This window comes from Nannospalax galili, unplaced genomic scaffold, assembly GCF_000622305.1.
Source record: "Nannospalax galili isolate Female #2095 unplaced genomic scaffold, S.galili_v1.0 scaffold593, whole genome shotgun sequence".
NCBI classification, from domain to species: Eukaryota; Metazoa; Chordata; class Mammalia; order Rodentia; family Spalacidae; genus Nannospalax; species Nannospalax galili.
This window is the reverse complement of record NW_008332686.1, coordinates 128,435-140,608: the sequence shown is the minus strand read 5'-3', so window position 1 is coordinate 140,608 and position 12,174 is coordinate 128,435. Positions and strand designations below refer to the sequence as shown.

The window sequence follows — 12,174 nt, the reverse complement described above, 5'->3', positions numbered from 1 at the left end:
TTTTTTCGTCTTTTTGAAGCGGGTCTCCCTGTAGCCACAGCTGTCCTGGAACTCACTATGTAGACCAGGCTGGCCTTGAACTCACAGAGATTTGCCTGCCTCTGCCTCCCAAGTGCTGGGACTACAGGCCTGCACCACCATGCCCAGCTGAACCACATCCTTTTAATTGTGTTTAAATTTACATAAAATACAATTTGCATAAGGACATGCCATGTTTTTCCCTCATGGCTGAGATTTTCAATCAAGGATGCAAAACAATCAAATATACCAGAGTAAAGTAAAACTGTATTCATTTTATGAATGTATTTGTTATATTTAATTTATGATTTTTGAAAACTCCTTTATCCTTTGAAATATAGCATTCATTCCATAACAAAACAAACACACACACACACACACACACACACACACACACACACACACACACACACACACAGCTTTACTGACTTAACCCCTGGAACAGTAAATATGATACCATTTCTTATCTATGTTGTAGTACATGGCTGTAACTGTGTCAAAAATATAATTAAGATTATTAGTCAGTTCACATTAAGTTGTACGTTTCAATATTACCTACTCCTATATGTTATATCTACTTCTGTACCCAAGTTATTTGTTTCACTTGGGTAGTGATAGAAGTGTAAGACCAAATGATTCAAGTATAAGGAGTCAATGCCTCATTTATGCCTTTGAAGATATTAACCTGTACCTTCATCTTGGACCTAGGGGTGAGCCCAGCTGACAGTGAGTCAATCTTAGCTTCAGTTCTACTGTCCCACAGAAGTGAAGTCTACCACATTCTCATTTGGTTTAAGAGTAATTCTTCCCTGAAACTTGCAAATATTGTCCCATAAAGCTATTTTTGTTTTTGTTTGTGATACAGGGTCTTGGTGCACCCCTGGCTGCCCTGAAACTCACTATATCAACCACACTGGATTAGAGATCCTCCTCTCTGCCCCATAAATGTTTGGATTAAAGCTGTACACCACCATACCTAGTTCCAATTTATCAAATTCTTTTTTGTTAATCCTATTATTTTAGATCTAATAGTTTATTAGCTTTGTTTCTTTTTTAATAAAAGTATTTTTATTAATTTTTTTGTGTATTTAATACAGAACAGCTCAATATCTCTCAATCATCTTTACCCTGTCCCCAGTGGGACCCTCCCCCAGCCCTCCCCACCCCCACTGGAGCCCATATACTCTGTCATCCCTTTAAGGCCTTATGTGTATGAGTATTTTGCTTGCATGGATTTATGCAAGTGCATACATGTCATGAAATGTTAACAGAGGCCAGAAGAGGACAGCAGATCCCCTGGAACTGGAGTAAGAACTGTTTGTTAGTAGCAGCCATGTGGGTGCTGGAAAGGGAACCTGGGTCCTCTAGAGGAGTAGTCAGCGCTCTGAACTGTTGAATCATTTCTCCAGCCCCACCCCTATTTAGCAAATTCTTGATGTAGGTCTTGGTCTTCAGAGTGACAACAGACCAGTGAGTGGCCTTAATCTCCTAAGGAGCCGCCCTGTAAAACACCAAATAGAGCTGCTTTAGTTGATATGTCAGTGATGTTTGCTATGCAACAACAGAAATTTACAATATTTGCAGTAACTAGCAGTAATGTTCCTGAATTACTGCCAGTAAACCTAATTTATACAAGAATTTATGCTAGTCTAATAGAAACTTTGCTAACATTTTTCTCGAAAATGAAATCTTGAAGAAAAATGATTAGTTTTTTTCTTGGAAATCTGTGCCCACACATTCTGGAAAGACCCCCCCACCCCCCTACACCTCCCAAAATAGGAAAGAAAATCATCGTACCAAATACGATGTACTAGTAAAATATAACACTGGATCTCAGATGAGGTCCTCTTGTTAACTAAAAGATGCAGGTAAATGGTGTTAATACACATACCAGCTACATTTAACAACAAATTAAAATATGGTCTATTAAGAATGGAAAGCAAGTGAAAAATAGAGTTGGAGGTTAACTAAAGAAATACAACAAAACATTAAACAGTGATATCTGATTCTGTGACATGTACTATTCCCTTTCTATCAGTGAAACCATCAGCGTACTTTGGTTTTCATAGTTTTACTCATACAAAAAGTGGGGGAACTGGGGATAGAGCTCAGTTGTTAGAGAGCTCGTCTAGCATTGGGAACTGTTCTTGGTTCAGTATTCAAAACTAAATTAATGGACACATGTGCTCATAGAAACCTGTAATCCCGGGACTGGGGAGGTAGAGTCTAGAGGATCAGAAGTTCAAGTTCATCTTTGACTAGACAGTGAGTTCAAGGCCAGCCTAAGATTGAGGAGAACCTATTTAAAATTATGTGAAAAAGTAAACATTAAAGAAAAGACCTAAGCACTAGAATGTGATTCCTGATACTTGTTGAAAGGGGCAGAGTTTCCTTTCCTGGAGTCTAAATGAGATTTTTCTATGAGGAAAGGGGACAGAAGGCTAGAAGACAACATGATAAAGATGGATTGAAGAGCACTCGATGGGGGAGCTCTGCAGGATATTCCTGGACAAGAGAGCCCAGATTTCTGAGGGGACAGAGGACCCCATTTAGGAGTATACATCTCTCTCCTTTCTTAGCTCAGGTCATTGGGACTTCTCAAATTTACCAGTCCTTAAACTCTGTGGCCTTCTTAAAGAATAGGTATGATATTAATCACTCAGGGTGGGACAGTTATCTTTCCCCAATCAAAGAACGGCTGAGGAATTCCTCCCTGCCAAAAGCATGTACAAGCCATCTGTGACTCAATGTAGCAATCAACATCTTGCAAATGTATACCCTCTGCTAGTCTGAGAAAAAGAATTTTTTTTACAAGTGGCAAATGAATTTAACTTGGAATAGATGCATTAAAGCTTCAGATTTATACATAAAAGGTACATAAGAATATTGGTCAAAGTAAAACAAAATCCGTTTGTGTGGAAAACAAGTTTAAGGTATAGGAAAAAATTTGAATGTGTTTTAAACTAATCATTTAAGACACAGTTTTTTAATAACTGAATTTAGACTATGAAATGTTTCTTCTCATGACAAAATAGCTGTTGAAAAATATATACCACAATGTATTTAAAAACACAGCAGAGAATAAAATAAACTTCGGAAATAAATCCATAACAAAATGTCTAGATAAGTTTTGGTTGGCTAAAAATATTTCCATCACTGTTTCAAGATATTTAGTAAATAAAGCACATGGTAAACAAAATCACAGGCTGCCATATTTTGTATCCCATTATGTTTTTCTCTTCCAAATCTCAGGGATGACACCTACTATAAACAAACCAACGCCTCCCAGCCATGAGGAACATGGCAAAAGAACAGATGGAAAAAGAACAGGAGATGGGGCACCAGTTAACAGCACTGGCTGGTCTTGCAGAGGATCTGAGCTCGATTCCCAGCACTCACACGGCAGCTGACAACCATCGCTATCTCTGGTTCCAGGGGATCTGACATCCTCTCCTGGCCTCTGTGGGTACCACACACACGGTGCACTTACATGCATGCAGGCAAAATACTCACACACATAAAAGTAAATCATTATAAAACTTTTAAAATCACAAGAGAGAGAATGTAGAGAGGAAACTGTGACACCCTATCTTCTGGACAACACACAGGGACTGAAATAAAACAACTCTTGATTTCAATAGGTCAACAGAGAAGTGGCACCAACAAAAGCCAGGCAAGGATTGAAGAGACTCAGGAGACCCTTCCTGTCATTGTTGAACAATCTCCTACAAGTAGATTGAGAAAAAAGAAGAGTCATTCCTTTAAGTTATGCGCCCACTGATAACTCCAATAAGCACCAAATGAATAGTCCCAATCCAATGTTCACATGGATGTCCCTGATTAAATTAATGAGCCACACAACAAACTAAAAGTCATGAATCAGGGGAAAGGATAGGTAGGGAGGAGGGCTAGTTTGCAGGAGTAGGAGAGAGGTAAGACACTATAAATTAGATAGTATTAAGTATGCCTTTCATATATATGTGAAAATGTCAAAAAACAAATGCAAAAAATGAGAAGAGGGAGGGAGATAGGGAAGAAGGACAAAAGGATAGAGGAAGGGAAAGAGATGAGAGAGAGTGGTAGAGAAAAGAGGAAAGAGAAGAGAGAGAGGAGAGGGAGAGAGAGAAAGAGAGAGAGTTAAAGAGGCAATTAGGGGGCTATGGAGGAGAAGTCAAAAGCCAAGGAATGTGCTGTGTGCGATGGCGCACGCCTTTAATCCCAGCACTTGAGAGGTAGAGGCAGGTGGATCTCTGTGAGTTGAGGCCAGCTTGGTTTATACAGAGCTTTCCAAGCCAACTAGTGCAACATTGTGAGACTGTCTCAAAAAATAAATTAATTAAATAAACCCCACAAAAACAAACAAACAAAATGAATGCCAAGAACTATGGGTGTCATCTAGAAAAGAAATTTCTTATTTGCGAGACCTACTAATAAAGAAAACAGACCCACTGACACTTTCTGTTTCAGCCCAGTGGTATCTGTACAACATTCAGCTCATAGAAAGGATATATAATACATACATGGCTTTACTCTAAGCTGATATTACTTATGCAAAAATAGGGAACTAATATGGCTGCCAACATGTATGGCATATAAAGTGTCAACTTCTGTTGTGTTCATCGGAATATTTTTGAAATTTCTTAGGATGACCATAATAAAGGACCATGAACTGAGAGGCACCAATAATGGAAATTTATTGTCTCATAGTTCTGAAGGCTAAGTAAGAGATCACAGTATTACCATGTTAGGTTCCCACTGGGAGCAGAGGAGAATCTGCTTCTAGAGAGAGACATGGAGACCTTGGAGTTTATTGGCAACTTTGGGAGTTCATTGATTTGTACATGTATCACTTTGATCTACCTTTGTCTGCATATGGCAGTGTCTCTGTGGGTTGACTGGTTGTTATCCCTAAATTTTCCTTTGTACGGGCCACACACTGATGACTGTTAAGCATGATTATCCCTGTAAGGACTCTGATTCTAATTAAGGTCATAATCTGAGGTTTGGGTAATCAGGATTTCATCATATTTTCTAGGGGAAAACAATCCAATCATAACAACATGTGACCTGAGGTCATGAATATCTCATGTTTAACATTCCTTAGTGTCTAGACTTATTCTCACAACCTCTGTTTAACCCCTTCACAACTCACTCCCATGCTAAAGTTCTCATTATTATCTGTCTAATAACTTTGAGACTGTACTTCTTTGCTTGGGTTTCCCTGAGACTTTTTCCTCATTTGTTGCTGGAAAGTATAAGTGGTATAGGATGATGTACATAAAGAGAATAAACACTGCTGCATAGCAGGTTCTTGTAAGAGTCATCATCATTGTCTAGGTGAGGAAAACTAATTTTCTCTTTCAAAGGACAGGAAGCTCGTTGTTACAATTCAGTGATGCAAGATAGTTTATAAGGATAGGGTGCTCACTCACCCCCACACAAGTGTCTCCATTTTGCTAATTAGATTTCCATTCTTATTCCCATTAGAACATTTCAGCCAAAATACATATTGAATTTGCACACTCAGTTTTCTATTCATCTTACTGTAAAATCCTAGAAATGGTTTAGAGTAAGGCCTCTCTCTACATAAGTATGGCAGCAAATGTGGGATCTCTGTATTCAAATCATGCTCCAAAGTCATATTAGAATGAATGTAACTAGGAAGACACCTATATTCAATGTGCATTATTTTCATATTTTTCTTGTCTTTAGATAAAACAAGATATCAAGTATTAGTGTATCAACTAGGATCTGCAATTCTGCTACTCTTACAGTAACAGAATCAAGCTGTAAGTGCTGATTGTTTATAAACTGCTCAAAATGGATTTTGCATTGAAATACAAAGAATGTAAAAAGAAGTGATGCATAGTGCATTATAGACTTTGCAGGTTTTTACACTACATAAAAAGTTATGATAATTTCTTTGGGATAAATGCCACCCCTGGGCAGGTGGGCTTCTGTTATATAAGAAAGTAGGCTGAGGGCTGGAGAGATGGCTCAGTGGTTAAGAGCACTTGACTTACATGCATATAGACTTAGGTTTGGTCTTCACCACTTGAAAAATGAAAGAAACAATAAAAGTAGAAGATAGGAGAAATTTTTAAAGTTTCTTGTGTAACAAACCTGATATGAATTGAATTCAATTTGTAAATGGAAATAGAGGTCTCAAATGAAATATTCATTTTAATTTTTAGATGGATAAAAAACAAATAAAAAATAGATTGAGTGTGGGTCCTTATATCAAACCTCTCCAACCCACAACGCAGGGAAAATTGCAGAAGAAGGGGTGGAAAGATTGTAAGAGCCAAGGCTGGTTCATGAACAGAGGGAAATAGAATCTTTCAAGCCACTGGAAGTTTGAACATGTGAATTTATGGCAATGGTGAGATCAAACACAGGACCCATGCCAATTCAATCAGACAAGGGCCCAGATCCCTTGGTGGGCCGGCCCTAGTCTGGAAACTATTTGATCACTACTGGGTGAGAGAGAGTGAGACACACCAATGATCCCTAGATAGGCTGACTAGACTCCAGTGCATAAATTTTTCCTGAAGGACATCTGGGTGCAAATGACTGACTAGATAGGACTTAACATGCATAGCAGAATACATGAGGTCCAGTGGGGATGGGGATGGGGGCATGGATTGGGGAGGGGGTCTAAATTTTATTGAGAAATGTATGAAATGTACAAAGTTCATAAAAATTTTACAAAGACTGAAATCATGAAGATGCTTAGTATTAATATTTTTCAATTTAGAAGTATTAGTGAATAGCAATAAAAATTATAATATTTTCCAATGTGGAAATATCACCCAATTTCTTCTTCTACTTTGCTCTGATTTTTTTTCTTCTGAACTGAATGGAAAACTCACTAAAATGAATTCTTTCTGTGATAAACATATTTCTGTTTCTGGAATCTGGCAGTGACTGCTACAAACAGAATATTAAGGTTGATGATAAAACCAAATTGTCTGTATAAAGAATAGTGTTTGAAACATGGAAAACTTATATGGATTTGAATGAAAGTTGTGGTTCTATAGGTAGAAAATTACTAGCAGTTCTCCAGAGAAGTGTGATTGCTCTTGTGTCCTTAGGAGACAGATGCACAGTGAATTTGACTGTTATCTAGAACTGCACATAGATGAATTGCCAAATATCTCCTTTGCCTTTCTAGAGTATTAAAAAGAAGAGGTGATGAACTCTTCTTAAGATCGGCATCTTTGAAGGAGGTCAGAAAAATCAAAGTCATCAATGGCTTTGAGGCATAAAGGCCAGAGAGGCAGAGGACCAGCCTCAAATATAAGGAAAGGCAATGGGCCTTTACATATTTGTATTTCCTACTTTCTCCCTCTCCATAAAATTGACCCAACAATAGTATGTGTTTGTATTGTCTCCTTTCAATATGAACTAAAATCCATAATGCCTTAAGAAACTTATACTAAACCAACAATAAAGGTATTTGTATTAACTACTCCTGGGTTAATTCAAAATATGGGAAAAGATTGAATACCTCAATTTATTTTATACCATATGAGACCAGTTTCTTGCTCCACAACTTTCTCATGGCATTCTTCACCTCTGCATTCCTCAGTGTGTAAATCAGAGGGTTGAGCAAAGGTGTCCCAATTGAGTAAAACACTGCTATCATCTTATCCATGGGGAAGGTGGTTGCAGGCCGGGTGTATATAAATATGCATGGACCAAAGAACAAGACAACCACAATGATGTGAGAGACACAGGTAGAGAGGGCTTTCCTCCTCCCTTCTGCACTGTGGTTTCTCAATGAACGAAGGATAATGATGTAAGAAACCACCAACATGACAAAACTCACTGTACAAATGGCCCCACTATTGGACACCAGGAGCAGGTTGATCACATAGGTATCTGAACAGGCAAGTTTCATCAAGGGCTGTAAGTCACAGAAGTAGTGATCAATCTCATTGGGACCACAGAAAGGCAAACTCAAGGCCAAACAAATCTGAGTTAAAGAATGTACACAGGATCCCACCCAGGCCACCGCCACCAGAACACCACAGACCCGATGGTTCATGATGGTCATGTAGTGCAGGGGCTTACAGATGGCCACATAGCGATCAACAGCCATGAGGATGAGGATGAAGATCTCCAGGCAGCCAAAGAAATGGAATGTAAAGACTTGGATTATGCACTCACTGAAAGTAATCGTGGCCTCCTTCAGAAGGGAATCCACAATCGTTCTAGGGGCTATTGTTGTAGAGAAACAGGTGTCAGACAAGGATAAATAGAACAGGAAAAAATACATTGGGCTACCAAGTGTCTGGCTGGTCCTGATGGTAGTAATAATCAACAAATTGCCCAATAGTGTCCCCATATAAAAAATTAAAAACACAACAAATAATATTTTCTTCCTAAATGGATCTTGTGTTAACCCAAGTAGAATGAACTCAGTCACATTGTTATTCAGCTGCATGGTTTCAGGAATGAGAAGTAGAGATCATGGCATTCATTGCCTGAAAAAGAATAAAGAAATTTATTAGTGATATATTATGTGATGGTATGGAATATTTTAACCAATATTTAATATTACCCAACACAGATATTCTGTCTGTGGTTTCTTTAATAAGTGATTCGACAATTTTTCCTCAATTTTAATGACCACTTCAGTGTGTTCTTATGCATCTCAAATATGATTATGAATGTGATAACATTTAGGATATTTGATTGCCTTGGAGGTTCATGATATAAAATATATTATAAATATATACATATATAAAGTTACTGATTACACCATCCTTCATGTTATTTATCTTCATATGCCATTTTAATATTTACACAAATGTATATGATCTATAGATATACTACCTCATCCCCGCTTTTCAAAGATTCTCCCACATATTTCAACAGCCAATATAATCATTCATAATCTACCAATAATCTTAAAATATCCTTTAAGATATTTAGTACTAGAGATGTATGAATGAGCACAAGGGAATATTCTTTTGTAGATGGTAATAGCTTGCATATTTCTACTTTTTGTTTGTTTTGTTAAGAAGTACATCTTAGAGCACTAACAGTCTGTTCACCATATTCAAATGAAATGAAAGTGTGTGTGTTATTGCTCAGTTGTTCAACTTTTTTCAAGAGAAAGATTTTATTTTACCTGGTTTTCATTTTACATACTACCAGGTGGCTGATATAGGACTAAAAAGTGGTTATAATCCCCAGTAGTTTTTTATTATCAACACATCTATAAACCTCAAGTTCTTAGAATAGAGCAGAAGAGGGAGGAAAGGAGGGAGGGAAGGAAGGAGGGAGGGAGGGAGGTATGGTTTTAGAAAAGACAGAGAGTAGATAGTTACTGGTTTTTCCTTCATTCAGTTTCCTTCTGTCTTGCAAAAGTAAATGATTCATTGATTTTTTTCAATGTAATCCTTGAATGGAATTTTTATATGGATAACTCTATTATCATGGTCTTACTTTCAAGAACAGAACTTTTTTGGTGTATCTTTCTTGCCAAGATAATTTTAGAAGACACATACAATCAAGTAACATATAAATTGAGGCAGAATTTATTTAAATTCAATCTTCAAGAGCCATGTGGTCACATTTGCCCCTACTGGTCCATCCACATACAGTACATTACGGTGAAGCTGGTGAGACAAACCATGGGAGAAGACAAATAAAACAGACACAAATTTATCCTTCTATGTGTTTCTTCCTCTCAGCAAATGTTCTTCTTTTTCATAAACTTAAGAGATCCTTTGTCTTCATCTCAAAAGGCCCTCTTACTAAAGTATGAAATAGTTTTCTCTTTAGACCCTGATTTTTAGTAAAGATTATTCTTTAGCTATAAAGGAACTTGCTTGCTATCTTTATCATAAGATAAGCTCATTACTGCCTTTTCATGTTTGAAAGAGGATCCACCATGGAGTGTTCACATACAGAAATTAGTTAAATATAGCTTTTGAGTTGTTACCAATCCTATCAGTCTATTCATTAGCAAAACGAACTGATTTCTTTTACACATTTACAAAGCATTTTAGACAAAAATTCAAAATATATGCTTCCATTAGCTTGATAAATTTTATAGTTTTGAAACAAATATTTACTAAATATTTTCATAATAAAAACAACCATCATCCTTCCTAGAATTTCTTCTATTTTTAGGTTTTATGACCATCTTGAAACTGAGACTATAAAGAAATCTCAGACACTTTTAATGATTGCCTTAAAACAAAGGCTATTATTGGACTGGAGAGATGGCTCAGTGGTTAAGAACACTGACTATTCTTGCAGAAGACCTGAGTTCAAGTCCAGCACTCACATGGCAGCTAACAACTGTCTGTAACTCCAGTTCCAGGGAATCTGATAGTCTCTTCACCGGGGGCATTGCATGACATGGGTGCACTTACCTATATGCAGGCAGTACAAGCATGCACATAAAATAAAAATAATAGATAAAATATTTTTTTTAAAAAGGGTATTATCATTAATGCTATGTAAGATCTTTATTCATATTTTTGTATACTATTGCAGATAGTTGGCTCACTGAAATTATGTATAGTCTTCTTTTAGTATCCTGCCTCATATAAGTATATTGGAGATCTATGTCTACATCATTCTCCACTGTACCAAACTCAGCATCATGTATACATAGGTACTTAGCATTTTCAAATTGAACAGTCTCTCTTACTTTGTGAAGTTTAGTATTTATGTTCAGGCTGGAGAGATGAACCACTGGGCAAAGCTCTTGCTGTACAAACATGAGAATTAGTGTTCAGATCCATAGCACCCATGTAAAAATCTGGGCATGATGGTACATTCTTGTAACTTTATCTCTGGAAAGTAGAGACACAGGGATACCAGGGAGAGTAGAGACATGGGGTAACAGGTCAGGTAGTTTAGCTAACATGGCAAGCTCTAAGAGAAAGTCTCCCTCAAAATAAAGGAGGAAACAAGAGCTAGACATCTGAGATATCAACCTTTGGCATCTACATGTTCCCACATGGATGAATATCCCCTCACATACATGTACATACTACACATATACACACACATTTGATATTTAACTGATTATTTTAGTGGGTTTTTTTTGTTTTGTTTTGTTTTTTTGTCTTTTTGAAGCAGGGTCTCCCTGTAGCCCCAGCTGTCCTGGAGCTCACTATATAGACCAGGCTGGCCTTGAACTCACGGAGATCTGCCAGGCTCTGCCTCCCAAGTGCTGGGACTATTGGTGCGCGCCACCACACCCAGCTTCTTGCTTTTCTGATTTTTAAATCATATTCAAAACATTAATTTACTTGTGTTGATACCAATTCTGTGTGAGACATAGGAAATTATGATCCTAATTTCAAAAAAAAGAGGCATAAGACCCTGAAAATTTGCTGAATCAGCAGCATAATCTGTTGTACAATATTTTTTTTGCAAGGTACAATGCTAATATGAAAGACATTGAGACTCTGATACCCAGAAAACGATCATTTTAAGAATTTGGCATGATTTTATATGAATCCATAATCCTTAGAAAATATAAGGATGGCCGTGACATTTTCACAGCCTCTGGTATGAATCCAATTATTCCATGTATGTTTACATGTATAACCCCATTTCACTGATATGCCAATCAATCATTAACATCTTGTATTAGGTTTAATGTAATGGAACATAAAGCTGACTTACATTGATCCGGTGATTAAAAAATGTCTAATAATACAGCACAGTTATTAATAACTACTACAAAGACACATGTTTAAAGCGTCACCCTTCCCATTTCTGATTCACTATATTTCTTTCAGAGAACTCCTACGCTCACTTTACTTCTATCCAGAATTTATCATTCTCTCTGGAAAGGAAAACAGCTATTCCTCTTCACAAGAAAACTGTTTATTTCTTTAGGGAGATTAATCTCCACTAAATTGGAAATAATGAGTGGTAGTCTGCCTTCGTTGATCTTCCTGTGGAACCCATGCTATGACTATGACTACAGGGTGGAGAGATGCCTGAAAAGTGGCATCTGAGGACAAGAGGTTAGCGTACAATTCAGAACCATTACCCAATCTTTGTATATCCAGTTTCTTTTGCTGTCATGAGTTTCATAGTTGATTATTCCTTTTTCTAAATATTACTAAACAGAGATCAGGAGCTATGTAGGAAGGTAAGACTATATCATGATACAAC

General features: G+C 37.2%; 1 protein-coding gene across 1 annotated transcript; it reads right to left on the bottom strand.

Annotated features, from left to right (window-relative positions):
* Positions 1-7,534: 7,534 nt before the first annotated feature.
* On the bottom strand, positions 7,535-8,467 carry LOC103729585 (olfactory receptor 4C16-like). Its single transcript, XM_008827665.1, has one exon. The coding sequence runs from the start codon at positions 8,465-8,467 to the stop codon at positions 7,535-7,537; it is 933 nt and encodes a 310-aa protein (XP_008825887.1).
* Between the last annotated feature and the right edge of the window lie 3,707 nt (positions 8,468-12,174).